We start from the raw sequence: 21513 nt of genomic DNA, 5'->3' as shown, positions 1-21513 counted from the left end.
ACTCAGTCCGTGCTAGGGTTAGAAAGGGGCGTCTCTTCCAGACGCCCCTAACCCTACCATGGACTGAGTCCGTAACAAATGGTGGCGGCCATTCCACACGGCCGCCACCATCTTGATGTAGCGGATGCTCTGCGTCCGCACGTTGTGCCCCGGAAGTGATGCCGCAAGTGTGCGACCAGCACCTTGCGGCGTCTCTTCTGGGGCCCAGGAAGGAGCACGATTTTTGCGCTCCTTCTCTGCAGCGTCCGGGAACCGCGCCGTTTGGCTGTTGCGGTTCCCGGACGCTGCAACCGGTGGCGGCAGCAGACCGCCGCTTCTCGGCAGTCTGTAACAGGCCATAGTCTTTCAAATAGTCTGGACCCAGCCATATGGAGTTTTATAGGTCATCAGCAGCACTTTGAATTGTGCCTGGAAACAAACCTGTAGCCAGTGAAGCTTTTCTAACAAGGGAGTTACATGCTCCTTGTAACTGGGTCTAGTCAACGTTTGGCTGCAGCATTTTGAACCCATTGAAGTTTCCGGTTTCCAAAGGCAGCCCCAAATATAGTGTATCATGAGATTTGATAATATATGCTCAGACTCTCTGGTTCTTGCTATCTAGAAATGGATTGCATACATTGCATTCCAAATGCACGTGAGTTGCATGGTTCTTTCATTTCAACAATTCACACTCAATGGAACAGTGCAATATAGCAGAGCACAAATGTTTGTACACCTTCACCATGTGTACAAACTAACGTGTGACTTGAGCTATAGGCAGCTTCATCTGTCCATGTTTTCATCTTTTTTTTATAATCCAAGGCATGTTTTATGTTGAACACATGGTAAAGGAGCATGACAATGAATGCCATGCCACATGCTTCTGCAGTACCAATTCCAATAAGTGTGAAAAGTGGCTCTTGATCTCACAAGGAGAAAATAATTCCATTGCTTTAAATTGTGAGCATGGGGCTGAGGAATACTGAGAAGGCAAAGTGCTTTCTCTGCCTGATGTTAATAAATATTATTTTCTTTTCTAGTACTGAGTATAGCCACAGTTGTAACCTGGTTTGGGGGGGGGGGCAAAATGAGGGTACTGTGTTCTCAAACAAGAATTCTACCCCCCCCCCATTAAATTTTCCTTCAGTCCCCAAATTTCTAACAATAACTTAAAACTTAAGTTGCGCATTGAGAAGTACACTTTAGGCTTCCGAAGAAACAGAGCATGCAAAGTTACCAAGGGAATGCGAACACAGCAAATATAAGAGTTCTAAATGTGAACAATTTTCAATGACTCACTCACTGTAAGGCTAGAAATTTGGGGACTGATGGAAATTTTCATGGGTGGGGAGACAGAATCCTTATTTGAAAACAATGTTATATTCTGAATCTAGCTAACCATAAGAACCTGAGTACAGGAAAGTTTCATTTCTTCCCCAGAGAACATCTGCCCTCTATTAGAGGAAAGTGTTTTGGTTCCATCAGTTCCCATCCTGTGCACAGCCTGTCTTCCACTCTGGCAACTGCATAAATCCAACAGCATTTGAACTTCCTCCCTCCCACTCTTCCTCTCACCCACTCTGCGTACTTTAGAACTCAGGCTCTCATGAGAGATCATTAAATTTCAGAACAATCAGCAGTTCGTTTTAGATATTCCATTGTGCAGTGCTGTGACTTTCAAAAATATGCTTTGCCATTAAATCATACTGTGACCTATTAAAGAAGGGGCAATTGAAGATCTTAAGATGGTAGAGTCTGGGTTCTAACAATGCAGCAGCAACTGCCACATGAGAAAGAGCTTGACATAAGAATGTGATGGGTGTCCTTGAGAAAAGACTTTACTATATAATAGATGAGAGCATGGAAAAGTTCCTTTTTTTAGATTACAACTCCATGAATCTCTCAGTCAGATGCTTATTGTCCATGAAGGTTAGGGGATTCTGGAAGTGGTAATCCCCCGAAAGTAAATTTGCCAAGCTCTGATACAGACTTATCATCCATTTACTAAAAGGCAATAGCTTTGCTTTAAATCTTGGAATATATATCTGTTATGCACCTAATGTTACATTTTCTATAATAACATTGAAATTTTAATTAAATTTTAAAGATTTTTTTAAAGGTTCAAACATGATTTGTGCAGAAAAATAAAAACTCTTCCAATGCTGTTCCAAACAATAGCATCTAGCAACTTCTGAGGGTTCCTTCTTTGAAACATTCTTCAACTGCACAGAGGGCCTTTTCTACCTCAGCCCCGCAGTTATGGAACTTGCTTCCCGAAAAGCTCCGCTCGACCCCCTCCCTCGACCAATTTAAGAAGAGACTCAAAACCTTTCTCTTCGAACAAGCTTTCCCCCAGATGTTGTAACACCTCTTTCCCCCTCCCCATGCACCTGCACTTTGGCTAGTCTTTGTATTGTTTTTACTCTGTGTTTTTAACTCTTGGTTTTAATGTTGATATTGTATGATTTATTTATCATTTGTTGCTGACATGATGTTGTAACCTGCCTTGATCGCAAGGAAAGGCGGGCTATAAATAAACGATTTATTTTATTTATTATTTATTATTATTTTAGATGCTCTTAGTCCTAGATGCAAATTTAATGATCTTTCTCAAGACAGCTTATCACAGTGATGACAATCCTTTTAGGGACCAAGTGCCCAAACTAAAAGGCCTTTCCGGCACCAGGTGTTACCCAGTGCCAGGGGCAGGACTTCCAGGAGGAATGGGACTTCCAGAACAGGACTCCTGCTCTCCAGGGGTGGGACTTCTGGGGCAGGACTTCTTCCCCCCACCCTCCCAGGCCTTCAGCTGCATCTCTGGAGGGCAGGGAAAAGGAAGAGCGGGTGCGCGTCTGTTTCTCCTCTTTCCCCCGCACCCTCCTGTAGGTAGCTGAAGGCCTGAGACAGGTGGGAAGGAGGGATGTACCTGTTCCTCCTCTTCCCTGCCCTCTGTGTGCAACAAAAAATGGCTGTATGTGTCAGAGGTTCGCCACTATGAGCTTATCATAAGTTTAAAATTTCATTAGAAAACTGAATTTTCTCTGAAAACATCTCACTGACAAAATAAGAGGTTCACATTGGACTCAACTTTAAATTTTTGAAACCTAAGTTCAAAGACAAATCTCAGATCCCATAGACATCAAAGTGATCCATCCCAGGCAATATCCATTTTTGCTAAAGAATACAAAGAAGTGTTTAGAAGCACTGATGTCAACAGGAGCTAGCCAGCCATCCCAACTTCATATTCAATTACCTGAGATTGGCACAGGTCTGAATATCATACATCTTGCAGATTTATGGCAAGCCCATCTAGACTGTATAGACCTAAAATAATTTTAGTTATCTTTCCTTGAGATAGATTGTGGTTGGGTTAAACCTCACAGTGCAGTAATGAATACTACACAAACATCCCCTAACTAGGTGTAATATAGATCATAATCACCCTAACCAATAACTGGACTGTGGCTGGCAAAAAATGAAAAACAGGTCTGGGTAGCACAATCAGAGAAACATTTTTGCTCACCCCAACACCTAACTGTGCAATAAATGTCAGTAATGGTGATATATTGGTTCTGTTCTAACTAGAATGGATGTATTTTTGGAAAAAATACATAAAGAAATGTTTTTCTCCAGTTATTGCTGTGTCCTTCTTGGCTTCATCAAAATTATAAAAGCTGCCCTCCGAACTACCATATCAGATATGCCTACCACAACATATCAGTGGGGAAAAGAGATGCCTAATGGATTATGTTCTATTGCTTACATTTTTATTGCCCTTTTGCCTCATTGTATCATCTGAGCATTATACCAAGTGTATATCTACCTACTTTCCAGGCCACTGCACACCTCTGATGAAGTAGACTTGAGCATGCAAAAGCACTTGCCACAATAAATTTAAGGTGGCACAGGAGTCTTTCTCATTTCTGTCAAAGAACATGACATGATGCTGATACTGCAACCATGGTGTTACAACAAACCATATCCACCTCAGAAAAGCATTCAAGCTAGGCAGCTCATGAGCTTTCTGCCTTACAATGCCAGTTACACTGTGCGAACGTGTGTATAAATATACTTACTAATTAAATTCTCTTTCAGGCTTTGTTCAAATACAAATGGTGACATGTTGTGGTTGGTTAAATTAATCTTAGGTAAAGTATGCCATCCAACTACCCTCCGGATTTCCTTTGTATTTGTTGTTAAAGGTCATAAATCTGAATTCTAAGTAGACACCAATTATTGCACACATTTCCTGAAATACCAGCTCCTACCCAACAACATACAGTCATTTAACCACATATAATTTGATGATTACTCCATAGCAATTTCTTAATATTCATAGCAAGCGCTAACAGCAGAATGAATAAACCAAACAGTGTTTTGTTGGAAAGATAACGTGAGGAATGGGGCCACAACCCACAGGGCTCAAATAATGAGTGAATGCAGCCAATGATTTTAAGGCTCACAAAGCCTGTCAATTAATTTTAAGCCTACAGTCATTTTGCTATAGATATCTCAGTGTTTCCTTTGAACATTACAGTTTCCCAAGATGTGTTATGTATGTGCTTATAAAACAAGGCAAGCCTAAGGAAATGTGCATAATACTTCCAAATCAAAAATTCTATATATACTTGTTCAGACTTTGGAAAATGTCTCAAATAACAGACATATTTATTTGCAGCTATATTTGAACCATTATGTGAATGGTTGTTGGATCTGCTCAAGAACAGAACAATGGATCCAATGAAAGGCCTCTCAAAGGCCATTATCCTGATTCCCACAGTGGCTAAATTGACTCCTTTGGAAACACCAGAAAAAGAGCATGGAAGTAACAGCCCCCCTTATGCTGTTGTCCCTGGCAGCTAGTTTTCATATATATGTTGTTTCTGGTGCTGGAGATAGCATATAGCCATCATGACTCTCAACAGCCATTGATAACGTATCACCCTATATATCTTTCTAAACCTCTGTCCAAGCAGCCGGGTTATTTATATTCTGTCTTTTCCCATTGGGAATCAAGGCGGATTACAGCAATTGTAAAAAAATCATAAAATAAAACTACAATTCAAAATAAACAATCCCATATCCCTTGATCACAAACCGATTAAAAGAGAATTAAACAGTAGAATAAATTAAAAAAATCCTGTAAGGTATTCGCTAAAATTGGGAGTAGATTTAGAGGGAGAGGAATGTCTTTTTCTGAGGGGGGGGGGGAACGGAGGCAATAATGTCAGTGAGGGAAGGCTAGGCTAAAAATGCTAATTTGGAAAGGCCTGCCAGAAGAGACCCATCTTATCAACCTTTTTAAAGGCTCCTAGGGTGGTAATATGACGGATCTCATCCAGCAGATCGTTCCAGAGCCTAGGAGTGACAGATAAGAAAGTTACAGGATTTCCCACCCGTCCTTTGCCTACCATGAAAGTAGCCACCTTGTCAAGTCCCCTCTTAATTCTGCTAATTTTTAGGGTCTCTCATTTGTATCAGTTTCTACTATTTCTTTTTATGCTTTCTTGAGCAGTGGAAAATGCAAAGTAGTCTAAAGTAGGATTACATGAATCACTTCATTTCTGATCTGCAGCACTTTCATGGGTATTTATTAAAGTGTCTGTTCCACTCAAAGCTTTTTCACACAGGACTTTAATTCTGAAATGGATACATTTGCTTATTGGGAGCTGATGGGTATTTTTGCACAATATTGCCTCCATGGTGCTGGAATTCTACACTCTCTCCTGCTTCAAAAACCTCTCTTCAGCTCTGAAATATCCCATCAATAATTAAAACTACTAGGGATTTGTCATATGTAATATAATCCTGTGAGCCACCAGAAGTTGGTGGGTGGGGTGCAAGAGGTGTATTGACTCACCTCCTGCCTCCTAAGTCCCACCCTTTTTCAGAGTGATTTTCTTTGGTTGAGCCATAAAGATCCACCCACCGCATTTTGGGGGGGGGGGGTATTTGGGTGGTACTGCTTTTCCTTTAGATGTCTATAAATATGTTTTTGTATATTTCATGTGTAAGGAATGCAAAATCTGCTGAAAAAAGAAAGCAAGGAGTGTTGGTAGTCTATCTAGGAAGGAGGGAGTAACCTGAGCTGTTTCATGGGGGAGGGGGGGTTGTATAGGGAACCTGGATTCTTGTTTGTTTGGTTTTGAGGTATCCCTTAATGCCCCTATACATCTGCGTCTGACGGTGAAGACCAAGTCTATAAAAGGTCATGCTACAACATCTTTTGCACAGCTAGTCTCAAAGATGCTACAAGATCCCTTTGCATACTGATATTTTAGACTAACATGGCTATGTCTCTCAAGTATGCCACTATACAGTAATTATCCAAGGGAAAGAGAGATGTGAAACTAGAAGCACATGCCCACCACCTGACACTGTCTCTCTTCTTTTTTTCCTGTGGTTCCCCCTCTCCTTTTGGGGCATCAGAATTATCCTATAACAGCACGGTGTGAGGCCACAAAACAAAGCAATACAGTACCACAAAGTCTCTCTTGTCTCCTTTTTCAAAGGAGATGCGAAAGAGAAATGGAAAATAAAACAAAGAAAGAGAAAACAAGGGGGTAAAAGGCAAAAGAACTGTAAGGCCACCCTGGCCAACCTGTAAGGGGAGTGGCATCTGTTCTGCAGGCAAGTAAATGAAATATTTTCACATGTGATGGTCCTGCCAAAGAGTCAAGAAATTTTGGTATAACATACATAAGAACATACAAGAAATGTTGGGGATAAAATACCCTATAACCCCAGAGTTGTACTTGTTAAATATGACAGCTTACATGGGATAAATATTAGAAAAAAGACATTGGACAATTATACTCTATCTAATTACAGCAGCTAGAATATTACTCACAAAAAATTGGAAATTGGATAACATACTCAAAGTAGAAGATTGGCTACAGAAAGTTATAGAATTTAAAGATATGGATATATTATCAGCATTAATCAACAATGAATCGAAAGCAAAAAGAGAAACAGAATGGGACCTGGTTAAAAGATATTGGATTAAAACATGTGATATAAAACAAGAATTATTGAATTAAGCTCTTAAGTAAAAATTAAGCATATGCTTCTTGAACTCATTTATTGAAGATATAAGGATGAATAATATATAATATAACAAGGAAATAACACTGGATATGGATAGGAAATGTTATACGTGAATATCTATATGTGGATGGTTGGATTGTTCGAAATGTCTCAAACAATGTGTAAATATTACAATGTATCGATCATGGATATGTAGTACACACTTTGTAAATATGGAAAATATGGAAATCAGATTAATTAGATATAGATATAGATATAGATTAGATAGATGGATGGATGGATGGATGGATGGATGGATAGATAGATAGATAGATAGATAGATAGATAGATAGATATGAGAGGCAGACAGAGGTAGAGAAGGGAGGGGTGAAAAAATTCCCATGGCACAAAGTGTGAAAGAAACGTGCTGGAAAACATGAGCAAAAAGAGAATGCCAGAGGTGTGTGTGAAAACAATAAATACTATTACATTTTACAGTTAGAGAGAAACACAAAAAAGAAAGGTACTCCTCTACAAGAATACGAAGTCCAGTGAAGAAGCCTGCAATATCATTATTAATATGCATTTTTGCCAAAAATCCTTGGGCAGTTTGTGGGACCTCAGAAGGCTTAACAACTGACATCTGGCCTTGGCCTATCTTCAGTTTTGCCTAGCCCAATGATCTGAAAAATGTTGGAATCTTGGGCTGTTCAACAGTGGAACGCACTCCCTCGGAGTGTAGTGGAGTCTCCTTCCTTGGAGGTCTTTAAACAGAGGCTGGATGGCCATCTGTCGGGGATGCTTTGATTTGGATTTCCTGCATGGCAGGGGGTTGGACTGGATGGCCCTTGTGGTCTCTTCCAACTCTACGATTCTATGATTCTATAATTCTATGATAACCAATGGTGGTTTGTGAGTTGGCTTCTGCTCCCTGGATAATTTCCATGAAAGAAAGAAACCGCTGTAGCCAATGGATACAAGATGGTACTGATCCCTGACATATTAGGGGCGGAAATGCTTGTCACACACAGCAGATACTTATCTAGTGCTGTGCTGTTCAAGGCTATCTGTAAGTCCCATTTTTACCTCTCATAACTCTCTGCGTAGCAACATTCCAGGGTGTTGTGAGAAATTAAAAATCATAGTTACACCCAATGCTGCTGAAAACACTATTTTGATACTATAGCTGCTAATATTTCCAGAGATGAAAACTGGGACATATGTGGCCAAGCAACATCAGCATGTGGTCAAGATGGCAACCATTGTTAGTGAAGAAGATCACACATGCTAGGAGAGGCTAGCCTATAGCAGTTTGCTTTTGCCTGAGTCTACCACGAAGGTCTCTCCTGAAGAGTTAAATGAGTGCCAACTACTTTTGCACTTAGAACTCAGCTTGAAAAAATTGAAATAAGCAATTGAAATAAGTGGAGGAGAAAGTGAGAGGAGGAAACATAAATTGAGCTATTTTAACAGCAGTTGACAAAGTGAGATGACTGAGGATTAATCAGGACTGTCCCTGCCAAACTGGACCAGTTAGAGAGTATGTGATACTAGTGCCACTGATGCAGAAATCCATCAGGGATCCATCAGAAGGCACTTTACCAGGGGCCTCTTGAATCTGGAGCTGTCTCTACTCTCAACCCCACAGCCTCACAATAATCCAGTTTTGTTAAATGAGAGCACAAGCAAACTGGCTACCTTGGCTGGGAGCCACCATGCACCTAGAAAAAGCTATTTTGTCATCTCGAAATGCCCAACTGACTAGCTGTGCCCTGAATACGTAGAGAAGGGTGGAAGTAAAGACAAGAGAAGAGAGAGGAGGGTAGCTTTAAGGTACATGTCTTCTCATCCATATTTCCAGCTAAACTTTGGGTAACAGGGAAGAAAGATACAAAGCCCCAGAAGAGAGCCAGAGCCTAGGATCTATTTTGAATGGCAACTCATCCCTTCTGCACAGTCTTTTCTTCCAGCAGAGCACCTCACAAAGAGCCTGTAATCCCTGGATCTGTTAAATAATGGACCCAGCATACACACAGACACAGCCTACCTCTCAATTCCCTCTTGTGCTGGCCTAGTTTAAGCTGGAGCACAGCCCAGCTGCATGGAACACACACGTTGCATTGTCATCTGGTCCTGTTTTTCCTCTGCAGCTCCAATCCCTACACACCCAGCAAACAGAAATAATTTTGCTGTGCTGGTTGCCTTCAGTGCCTCCTGCAACTGCAAGTGAATATAAATCTCCCATTAGAAACTGCCTACATATATTGTCCATAAAAGGGAGGCTGTATATGCTATCTATACCGCTCCTTTGAGTTGTTGGATGCTCTGACACTATCATGTTCAGTTTGTCAAGGGAACATCCATCTTTCCTCATTTTTCCTTTCTTTTAATCTATCTGGAAACTTTTAAATAGACTCAAACAAGATTTTTGGCTTAAAAATAAGAATAATCTCACTGATGGTTTAATAAATTTAGGATTTGAAACATTCATTACAGCAGTTTGCCTCACCACCTTTAAAAAAACCTTTCAGTAAGACTTCCATATTCCCCTTGCACTTGGACAGGAGATACATAAGCTGATCAGCAAAGAACATCTCTGCATGTAGCTAACTAGTTGTATTAGAAGACCTCCCACTGTTTCGGCCCATTAACCCAAGCACAACAGCTTGATGAATTAATGCTTATATAGGCACAGTTGGCAGCTCTAATTAAATAATTATGGCTATGCAGCTGCAAAGAAGCTGGAATGTCCCACTGGAAAACCAGCTGTCAGTTTTATAGCTCCTCAGAGTTGTTATTTTTAAAGGAAGTTTGGAATTTTGATGTCAAGGGGCTCTGACCACTCTTTACACTATCAATATGGATTGTCAATATTCTTACATTAGAACATCCAACAGGAGAATTATTATGCACATATAATGCTGTATTCCTATACTGTATCCTAGGAAAGTGGCAAATATTTTTAATAACTAGAGCATATGCTCAGTTCACCTGCTGTTTCGTAAAGTAAATTTGCATTTGGAGTTTTGATTAAGTTGTTTTTAACCGAGGAATGCATTGAAGGGGTAGAGAAAAAGTCCATAATAATAATTTTTTTAAAGGTACACTTTTTGAAATGACAGAAATCCATACCAGGCATTACTCAGACATTTATGAGCATTTCACTCATTTTAGATAACCACTAAATCACAGTTGGAAGGAACCACAAGTGTCATCTAATCCAACCCCTTATCATGCAGGAATATACAAGTAAAGTACTCCCAGGAGATGGCCTGTTAAAATACCCCCAAAGATGGCCTTTGTCCTTTGTCAAAAAACTTAAATCTCATTTAATGGACTTTAATCAACAATCCATCTTATCTATATGCAAAAAAATCTTGTAGACTGTGGGAAAGATGTAGCATTTGCTTTTGTAAACTTGATTTATTTCCTCAAACATATCTGGGAAAGTAGACCAAGTATACGGAAGCTTATGCTACAAGATCCTTTTGCATTCTGATATTCTAGACTAACATGGGTACGTCTCTGAATTCTACCATCTTGTATTCAATTTGAATTTAGGATTTGCACACTGGTGGTTACAGGAAGAAACTGTAGGATGATTAGCAAAACCTCAAACCTTCAGAATTACTCTTGGACACTGATAATCCAAGGTAGATAATGTGACAATTTTGTGAGACCTTTACAAAAACGTGCAGTTTCAGTCCAAGGACAGTCAGCATTCTTTTCCCTCTGCTGACTTAACTCTGTCTCAGAACATCTTTACTTCATCATAAGTATAATTGACATTGTAGATTGCATAGCCACAGCCAGCCACTTCTAGACTTGCTCCCTGGACCTCACCCACTGTCCATTCCTGATCACAGTTTAAGGAGGATGGCAGTCTGGTAGATTCAGGATGGAGTTGGAGAATGCTGAATAAGTTCAAGTAGACAAGTTGCCCCAACAAGAGCCCTATGTAAGTATGGAAGGCACTTTCCTGAAGAAGAAGGAACACATGACACAGCTAGGTGAACCCCAGCCCAGAGCCTTGAACCCGCTCTTTTCAGGGAACAGATACTCAGGTATAGGTACACAACAGCCCAGGCCCTGGGATATCAGTACATTTCCCTACACACAACTGCTTCATACATGAATAAAAAAAGCATAATAAGGTTAGTGACTGGAGTTCAACTGGAGCTTTTGATTCCCTTTTGGGTGAAAACTATGACTAGAAACCAAGAATCTGCCAACTTCTTCAAGAATGAAAAGGCTTTAAGGCAGTGTGGTCCAGAAGCTGCATGCAACCCTCACCACACAGACATCCTACATTGCACCTCCAGACTACCTCCAACCCCCATGCCAATTTTAAATTAAAAAACAACAAATCACATCCATAGAGGCCTTGGTAATAATTTGCCAGAAGATATTTCAGGGGTTCTGGCCTTGTTTCAGGCCCCAAATAGCATTTGAATACACTGCTTAAAGGTGTAGAGAGCTCCCATGGAGGCCAGGAATCTCTCAGTCAATGTCCCTTTGTGTTATGACCCATGCAGGTGAGCAGGCACCAGGGAAACACCATAGACTGAAGGAGGCTGGTTACCCTAAGGAATACAGTCATCCTTCCACATTTGTGGGGGTTAGAGGATCAAGATCCCTATGAATGTGAAAAAACCATGAATAACCCTCTCCTCCCTCCCTGTGGCAACCATTTCCAGGGTGGGAGGGAGAGGGGAACAGGAAAGGGACATGAGTTGGCTTCTGGGCTTTTTCTCCTAAGAGGAAAAGCCCAGGAGGGAGGAGGACAAGGAATGCCCACATTAGTAGCCTTGACCTCACAAATAATTGAAACTGCAAACCTCAAGGCCACGAATGTGGAAGGAGCACTGTATAGCTTAAAAAGAGCTTTCTCCAGGATCCCAATTTAGAGACAATTGATTCACAGATCTTCCTGAAAATCTCAAGCTCAGTGATGAGCCTAGTCTTGAGGCTAGCATCTGTCTCCCTATACCACTGCTCTCACAGTGCTAGCCTCGAGGATAACTAAGAAAAAGGTTTTCCTCAGAGTTTCCCCACCTCCCATTTTCTCCCCTTTTGGCATTTCCAGCAATCTCTTCTCTTTACTACAAAATTTGGAGGGCCACATTATTCCCATTTTTGCTTTAGTATTCTTCTTATTCAGTCTTCATAAACAAGCATCTGAACATCTTGGCATGAGTGTGTAGGAGTTATAAAAATGAGATGTTCAGTTCAATGGAGATTATCACACAGAGATAGGATAGAGATGGGATCGCTCCCCCGTCCTTATCCCGTCATTAACCCGTCCGTGATTGTGAGAGCATGAAAGGCTTTCAAATCATAGTGCTAATCCTGCCATTAAAGCAGAATTGCAATAACGTGAAGTTCCGTTCATGCAAAATGCTGGCCAATGTTGCTTTAATGATGGGTTAATGACAGGATCTACATGACATTATCTGAAAGTCTTTTGCACAATCGTGATCAATCGTGCTTTTTGAATGGGTTAATGACGGGATCGGCACGATGTTGTATGAAGGTATTTCCCACGATTGCGCAGGAAGGATGGGACAGGAACAGGATAAGGACAGGATAACCCCAGTGTGATAATCTCCAATGGGACAGGTTAACTGAATAGGTGGCAGGTAATTGATAGATTTTTTTTCCCCTGTTATTATAAAGAAGCATGTTTTAAATGGGAGAAGAGCAAAACAACATCATGGCTAATTTTAGCAATATTCTAAAGAGGCATATCACAGAAGATTTCAGACATGGGTCAGATAGAAGTAGAGTTGTAGCATGTAGAGGTGCCTATATTCTTATGAGTGTCTTCCAAAACTTATCAAACAAGATAATGGAACAAAGAATGAATAGTGGAGTAACAAGCCATTTGTTTGGAGGCCTGGAGGTTGAAGGTTCCATTAAAGTATTTTGGAAGTAGAGTGGCCAAATGGAGAGGAAATACATGGGTTAAAAGGAGGCCAGAAGCAGCTAGAGAATGTGCTAATAAGTACGTACAGAATACTTAGCAGTAATTAAGAAACACAATGCATCTCACCCTACTTGACTTATATATAAGAGGTTTGAGGTTCTAAAACATGTTTCTATAGAAGACAGACAGACAGACAGACAGACAGACAGAGATAGAGACAAAATGTGTCCTGAAGCCTGCATACAATCTCCCAGGGTCATTTTGTAGCTCCTGGGCCCTTTAAATATCCTCTAAGGCAGGGGTCCCCACTTTGGGTGCCCACACCCCCAGGAGGTACAAGATGGAATTTCAGGGGGTGTGACAAAGAGTAGATTGTCAGAGTCTTTCTTTTAAAATCGTTATATTGCAGCATCTGACATAATCATTGCATATTATTTCACTTATAAATTCATGATCATGAGAGTTTGTTAGGCATTTAAACCCTTGAGGACCCTCAGCTAACCTGTCGCCTCTGCTCACATGCATTGTGCTTCCCTTCATCACTTGAATTCACTTGGAAATGGCATATTACTTTTGTAGGGGGTGAGAATATTAATCAAACATTTCCTAGAGGTATAAGAAAGATTGGATTGGGGGACATTTTGCCACGTTTTTGTCCTGTTTTAGACCCAAGTGATTCCTTTTTTTCTCAAAACAGGAACTGAACAGAAGTGGCTTCCTGTTGCTAAAGACAATGTCTCCTGGGCCAAAAATGTCCTGAGAGGCAAACATAAGGAAAATACCCCTCACGATCCTTAGAGAGCATTTGGTAACATTTGCAAGCAATAAAGATGCTTCTGTTGGGGGTTGCAGGTGGTGAGGGGAATGCAGCCCTCCAAGTTTTCCTGGGGGACAAGTGCAGCTTGCTAGCTTCCCAGAGCTGCCCACTAGCTATATAGATGGGACCTTAGTTTTTAAAAACTAGATGAGCTCTATGGCCATTCAATCTACCAGTTAAGATTCCAGGCTGCTGCTCCTCTTTTCTTGTAGTTTTTTTTTTAAATATCTTTAAATCATACTTGGACATATTTGAACAGCCTGTTAAACAGAGAAGTGTCCTCTCTGAATTATAGTAGATCACTGAATATCTCTCTGCTAAGCTGAATACATGGCCTGCCAATTTGGGGGCTTTCCTAACAAACTGTACATTTTCCTTAAACCTGGAACAGTCCCATTTGTACATTTAGATGCATTATCCGATCCAACCCAGTACAGGAATCCACCCATCAGCATCCTGATAGATAGCAACCCAAATTCTGTTTAATGCTGCCAATACAAGAGAATCCACCATTTTCAGAGGTAGGCCATGCCACTGTTGAACAGCATTTACCATCAGGAAGATCTTTATAATTTGGAAGGAATCTCCTTTCTTGTTATTTTAAACCGTTGATTTGGGTCCTAATCTTTGAAGTAAGAGAAAACAACCTTATTCCATCTTATACATTTTAGCCCTTTGGATATTTAAAGAGACTTCCATATTATTAGAGAGCCAGTGTGGTGTAGTGGTTTGAGCGGACTATGACTCTGGATACTTTTGGCCATGAAAACCCACTGGGTAACCCTGGGCAAGTCACATTCTCTCTCAGCCTCAGAGGATAGCAATGGCAAATCTTCTCTGAAGAAACCTGCCAAGAAAATCCTGTGATAGGCTCACCATAAGTCACACCCACACTACCTATATGAATTTGCAATCCTTTTTCTCCATGTTAAACTCCCTCAACCCTTCCTCATATGACTTGTTTTCCAGACTTTTCACCATCTTGGTTATCATACTATGAACACACTCCAGCTTTTCTATGTCCTTCTTAACCTGTAGTGACTAAAACTGGACACAATATTCCAAGTGAGTTCTGACCAAACCAGACCAGAGTGGTACTATTACTTTCCTTACCTGGACATTATACTTCTGCCAAATCCCAATAAATACTAATAAAATAATTGGCAACTAAACCAAGACAGGTGGTATGCTGTTAGGTAAAAATAACATGCACTGTGATTATATAGTTTAACATAATATATATATACATAATTGGAAAAATATGCATAGGGTATTCCAAGACATGCAGGCTAGTAAAGGAATGATTTTTACATGTGTATGAAGTCTGACGTTCCAAAATACATTTAGATGTATGGACTCTGGGTTGAATATTTTTTAGCCCAACCCTAACACAGAAGTATTGGAATAGTACCATCACTAATATGTTCATAGTACTCAAAGGAATAAATGCTTGATTTACAAATTGGCCATGTCACACAACACTGTAAGACATAATGCTAGTACAGTGTTATACACTGGGGTGTGGTTCCAAGATCCCCCATGGATAACAAAATCCATGGAGGCTCAAGTCCCATTAAATCTAATGACATAGCAAAATGATGTCCTTTATTTAAAAAAATGCAAAATCAAGGTTTGATATTTGACATTTATACGTTTTTTTTACATTTTCAAACCATGGATGCTTGAATCCGTGTATAAGAAATCCGTGTATAAGAAGGGCCGACTTTATATCTCCTTCATCAATGGCTAATACAAGGTATGTTAGAAGACTGCATCACCCAATTCTTATGTTACAACTGAAGATCCCATTGTCTTTCTTACGAACAGCAAGCTCTCATCAGTGAAGAACACCTTTCTCTTAGGTTGGACATTGTCCTAACTGTTCCCATCAATCACATTAGCATTAATTAAAAAAAAAATCTTTAGCTGTTTTTAACAATGTTCACATCTAAACGGCAAAATACTGTTTTTTTCTCCAAAATCTAGATATTTTGGAGATAGAGGGAAACAACCATATTTATAACAATTTATAACTACAATGGAACCTTGTAGCATACCACCAGTATAGTTGTACATTACTAACTTGGATTTCTTGGGAATAATTTAAACACCCTGCCTTGTGAAAAAGAAATGAACAGAATCACTTTTTAAAAAGAGAACAGGTAGTTTAGACCATACCTTAACGTTTTCCTCTTTCTGCTCATTAAATAAATAAATAAATCCCCACCAACAGCAAACATAAAGATGAAAAAAGGTAGTCCATTAGTAAAGCAGAGATGACATGAACAGCAAAATATCAGCAATACATTCTTTTTTCATCCATTTATGGTTTCATTCTGAATATTCTGGGTAAACAACCCTCAAATCCCAACTTTCTGCATCTGTATTTCTCCAAAGCAAACAAATAATTAATAAATAACAACACACCTAGTTTGTACTACATTATTTCTCCCTTTACCTTTTTTTACAAAAGACAGGTCACTTTGGATTATTTTGGCAAGAATTGACAACTAACATAGAAGCATATTCATCAATTCATTCACATTAAAAGCACGTATACGTATACACTGCTAAAATATGCACTTTAAAAAACTGAATGTTCAACCTATTGCTTAAAATGAGTCTTCATATTTACTACTACAGTCAACATCTTTTTTTATTAAAAACATCTTTGAGTTTCTGTGCTGCTTTTAAAAACTATAAGCCTTCCACTTAAAAGCAGAAGGCAATTCTTTAAGGTGTTTCTATTTCACATTTGTTTTCATAGAACATTTTTAAAGAATTCCGGTTGTGATATGGGACAACTTAGTCCCCCTCCAAAATTAATCTAGGAGAAAATACAGCAGCCCTTTGCAATGAAGATCAGGTAGTATGCTCATAGTATAAGACCAAAAACTTATCCTGGTGTGACCTGATGAAAATCACACACACACACACACACACCAAAATTTAACATTTGATGCCAAAACTCTGATGAACTTCCAGCCAGTATGCAATTTGAAGGAACATTTATATCAGAGTAATCATAGCTAGATACAAAAGCTTGATTCTTAGACATTCACTATCTGTTTTAAGACCCCATCTTCCTGTCCTGTTTACATAAAAGAATCCTGCTGGAGAGGAGCTCTAGTGAGAAGATTTCACTTTCCTTCTGTGCATGTGAGCATGTCAGCTTTGTTGACAGATGGCTTGGCTGATGGCACATGATTATTACCAAACATCTATTACCTTTGCAAATTGAATCACATCTGAAGGTTTTCTGTAATTAAGTCAGCAGTGTTTTTTCAGAGCTTACGTTACACTCAATGAGTAATCAAAAGACACATAAGATCATCAAGCGGGTAGTTAGCAAAAGGTGGCAGAACAGCCTCTCTGTATATGTATGTCAGGATGGAATAAAGGAGAGAGAAACATTCCGGCAGACTGTGCTGCCACCTAGCCAAGATCACACCATGGAATGCACCCTCCATGTGTGTTAAAAAGACAGATGTTCTATATAAGCCCCTTTGTACCCTGTTCTTCCACCATGGAACTTCTCCAAGGTAATACTGAGGTCACTGAACCCCACACCCTCGACACATGGGAAGCCCCTTGTACTTACGATAAAAGACGTACTCCGTGTAGCTGGACCAAACTTTGTCATCAGTGTACTGATTGACAAAAGAAGCAGTCACTGAGGAATTGCAGGCAACCATGTGGAATCCGCATTCCGACAACATATCAAATGCCCTCTCCAGGTGCCTGAACTTCAAGTAGAACCTGGAGGTGTATCTATCAGGAGCTCGGTCTGGGTCCCTGCTCTCATTCAGACTTTCTCCAAAAACTTCTTTGACCAGAGCAATCCTGCCACAAACCAAAATCCTTGGGACTCTCCTGAACTTGGCATCTGCTTGGGTCTCCCTGCCCATGCTACAGGACCCCCTGTAGCCAATGGTAATGAAGCCCCATTTTCGATCTGAGGGAACAAGTGATGATGGGGCGCATATCCTAGTGTCACTGCTTTGGGAAACCTCCTCATAATCACTATGACAATAGTCATCGGGACTTTGCTTGATCTCATCAGGAGTCAGGAGTTTGACCAAGTCCGGTAGCTGAAAGTACTCAGCTTCTCTCTTGAGCCGTCCTCGTTCTGGAAAGTGATCAGGCAGGACCACCTGCTTATCCCTGAGATAGTCCAGGATGTAGCGGAACAAGAAGCCATCTCTGTCAATGAAAATCCTTCCCTTGGAATCCTTGGCTAGGTCATTGACTGTCTCTCTTTTTGAGGTGAACATTTTCCAAAGCAGGGTGTGGGGGATGCCTGTTAAAGTGGAGTGGCGAGTGAAGTAAACTTGGCCACCCACATTCAGTTCTATCACCTCCGGGAAGGATTGTGCAGCAGTCGTTTGCTCTCGAGGAGGGAGGTAAGTCCTGCAGTTTCCACTCAAGGCCATTGTACTTTTAAACCAACCAACCACGAGATATGGCAGAACTCTCACTCACATCCAAGATTTAAGTAAGGCTCCTCAATCTATTCTCCCAAGTCTTCTAACATTTAAGAAGACTGAGGTCTGCTGGGGAAGGGATGAAATGGAAAATGAAAAGGAAGTTGCAGGGTTTATTTTTCAAATGTCCAGATATGATGACCACGACAACTGATAAAGTGTTTTAAATGATAGATAAAGTGGGATCACTTCACCAAATGTAATCAGAGGATGAGATCTTTCATCGAAGTCTAAAACAGTACGATCAATCCATGATTCTCATCATTTACAAGCCTGTTGAAAAAGAAAATAAGAAATAATTATTCCCCCTGTGCATTATATTAAAAAAGAGTTTTTTTAAAAAAACACAGTTGGGTGTTGGACACATTCTGATAATTTAAGGGAATACTTATCTTCCTCCATACATTTTGTTTATATTTCTTTTCTTGTTACTACATACATCTAGTTTAAAATATGTGAAAGAAGGGCACAGAAGCATCAAGGCTTACCTTGGTTACATGGATGCAAGCAGCTCCTGTGAAGAAAAGCAACATTTTCTAAGCAGCCCCCAAATCAGCACTGAAGGGGATTGAATCTGAAAATGGGAGGGGAAAAAGCATATCCAGAGTAGGCAAGAGACGGAGAAAAGAAGCTGAGACCATCTGGCAATATCCAGGCAAAACTTAAACCCACACAGAGGAAAGTTAACCAGAATGGGCACCGAAGGAGAGAAATGAAGCTGTGTAGCAAAGAGCTGAGGCAGAAAAAGGCAAAACAATCACAACAACAAACAGAGCAGAGCATAAATCCCACCAAGTCAGGATCCTTTAATAGAAGAGCAAATGTCAGCAAGAGAACCTCACTTTAGATGACTTGCAGAAAGCCCAGATTCTGAGCCCAGCCCTGACATATTTCAGTAGCATCCCACAGTGGAAGCACCTTCTCCATCAGTAAGGACTGAGAGCCTCCCATGTTCCCAGCCAGGCTGAGAGAGCAGCAGCCTGCAGCAGTTTGAAAGGATGCCCAGCCAGGCAAGCTGCCTTGCTCTTGCTTTCCCTACCCAAGCTACTGCTCTGTGGCTGCTGCTAAGCTGGGTGGTTCCACAGTTCCCAGTGCAGTTTCAGATGCTGTTGTTTCAGCAGTGCAGGGAAGAAACCATCCAGGGAAATGACTATTACATCATCTTAAAGGAATATAGCTTTGAGAAAGCTAAGCAACCTGGAGGGGGTGGGACTCATTGCTAGTTCATTCTCTCCCCTCCCTTCATTTTTTCACGAGTTGTAGAAGGAGAAGCACGGCATGAGGCTGCCACAAGCAGCTCTCTCCCAAGCCAAGAGTGATGTTCCAGAAAAGCTTATGCCGCTTAATCCTCTGGATGGAAAGACCGGCTGCTCTTCCACATTTTGTTCCTTGCAGAACTCTGTATTTGAGCATGGATCTAAGTTCTTTCTTGTGTCCAAAATGCAGGATTCTCTCTCAGTCCTGTTGCACATTTTACTGCCTTGACAAACTGGATCTCCCTTGAGTAGTGTGCAAATGAAATAATACAGTTCAATATGTCCCCCAAACACACACAGAACTAACTGAACTATATGTCAGTTAAGGTTTGATTCACCCCCCTCCCCTCCCCTCCCCAAAGCATGTATAGTAAAATCACGGCCTTTTCACACTGAATTAACTCATCATGATCTGTCAGGCATCCCGATGGGGAAAGTGGGAGGTAGTTCCTCTTCAGAAGTTTGAACAGGAGCCAGACTTCTGTGAAATAAAAATATCATGCTTTGACATATTTGCACAGCTCTATTCCTAAATCCTATAGAGTTCTGTGGGGCTTATTCCCAGGAAAAGTGTACAAGATTATACTTTTAACATCTTCAACTTCCCCTTTGAAAACAATAGCAGTTGTACTAACTTCACAAAGGGACACAATCCAGTAATATCTGTAGTCAACAAAAAAGTATCCAAAATTTCATACTGTGCATTTGTTAAATATGACGTCAATGATTCTTATTAGTGCTGATGAAGTTGAAAGGATTATGGTAAGCTGCTACTTAATTTACATAACAACACATTCTCATTTTCACAGCATCACTCTAGCTCCATCCCTAGAGTAACTGCGATGGGCTAAGACTTGCTTAAAGGTTTCATCATTTTCTAGACAAGTTATATGAACAATTTTTAAAAATTTTGTTGAAAAGCAACTTTAACAAGCTAATTAAATATAAACTTAACTACACACCTTCCAGCCATCCTATTTTGGTGGGGAACATTTCTGCATAATCCTCTTGTCATCTCACATTTTCAGCTACTTTTAAAATGTCCTCATTTCTGTCTCCTCCTTCTCCCACTTTCCCCCTTGGTCCTTGGCTTACTTCAGTTGCTGCAAACTGAGTTGAAAGTGCAAAAGTAATGTTCACTCAGTTAACTCAGTGGGGGAAGAAGAGGTGGAAGATTATGCCCTTCCCAGAAGGCTCTGGCAAAAGCAAACTGCTGCAGTCTGTCCTAGTTTTGTGTTCTTCTTCATTAATTTTTGCCATCTTGACCACACTGCTATTGTTTGAACATACATTCATCTTTTTTTAATTCTTTTTTTTAAAACTAAAAGCGTGAATGCAGCCCCCCACTACCACAAATTATGCAGTCGAGTTTCCTGCATTTGGGGAAATCGCAAGGGTCAGCACACCCAGAGTGCAATGGATGAGCCTCACCCTGGGAAAACCACCTTTGTGATCGTGGTATCTTCCCTGCCAGGTAAGTATCATTCATCTATGAATATCGGAGGGTATGTTAACTGTTCAGCAGTGGGCATTGTAATTTTTAAAAATGCAGAAAGAAAAAAATTAGCCTTCCCTCCCCAACAGCAAATCTCCACACAAACCTCCTAAATGACAATTCAGCTTTTTAAAAGCCTCTATTTATACCCATATGTGCTTTAAAACATCCTAAAATATACTCAGTATGTCATGGAGAGGCAATGTGTGAACCTGTGTTTCACTTAAAATAAAATGCAGATCTCTTAAAAATTCACCTACCATGAATCTTCAGAGATGTGAAACCATCATTTCTTCTGCATCCCAGTATGCAAGATGTAAGCTCATACATGTGCATCTTCCAGTGATTCTGCAATCTCCATTTTGGGACTGAGTTTAAATGAAGATCACATAACCGTAGCCTCTGACCAAATTTTTGGTCTTCTCTATTTTTCTTGCACAGGCCCTTACTTTACTGTAGAGTCTAAACTGATGAAGAGTCTGGAGAAGTTAAAAGCTTACACATTCTTGGGAACTTCAGCTAGTCCAAAT

At 40.4% G+C, this 21513-nt stretch overlaps 1 protein-coding gene and 1 non-coding gene across 2 annotated transcripts in view; both read right to left on the bottom strand.

The window, feature by feature from the left end:
• Nucleotides 1-19309, bottom strand: part of KCTD16 (potassium channel tetramerization domain containing 16) — a 258687-nt gene extending 239378 nt beyond the window's left edge. The window contains exons 1-2 of the mRNA XM_089531208.1: nt 18721-19309; nt 17350-18505 (exon numbers count right to left, since the gene is read on the bottom strand). Coding sequence (XP_089387334.1) covers nt 17350-18181 — 832 coding nt within the window. The 5' untranslated portion in view covers nt 18182-18505; nt 18721-19309. The remainder of the gene's footprint in view (nt 1-17349; nt 18506-18720) is intronic.
• Nucleotides 19310-20810: 1501 nt separating this feature from the next.
• LOC149321908 (U1 spliceosomal RNA) lies at nt 20811-20970 on the bottom strand. Its single transcript, XR_016279617.1, has one exon. It is a non-coding gene; the product is annotated as a U1 spliceosomal RNA (small nuclear RNA).
• Nucleotides 20971-21513: the final 543 nt, after the last annotated feature.

This window comes from Sceloporus occidentalis, unplaced genomic scaffold (genome assembly GCF_023333645.1).
Source record: "Sceloporus occidentalis isolate IW3139 unplaced genomic scaffold, rSceOcc1.0.p SCAF_1, whole genome shotgun sequence".
NCBI classification, from domain to species: Eukaryota; Metazoa; Chordata; class Lepidosauria; order Squamata; family Phrynosomatidae; genus Sceloporus; species Sceloporus occidentalis.
Note: the sequence above shows the minus strand (reverse complement) of the source record. Positions and strands in the feature narration are given on the sequence as shown.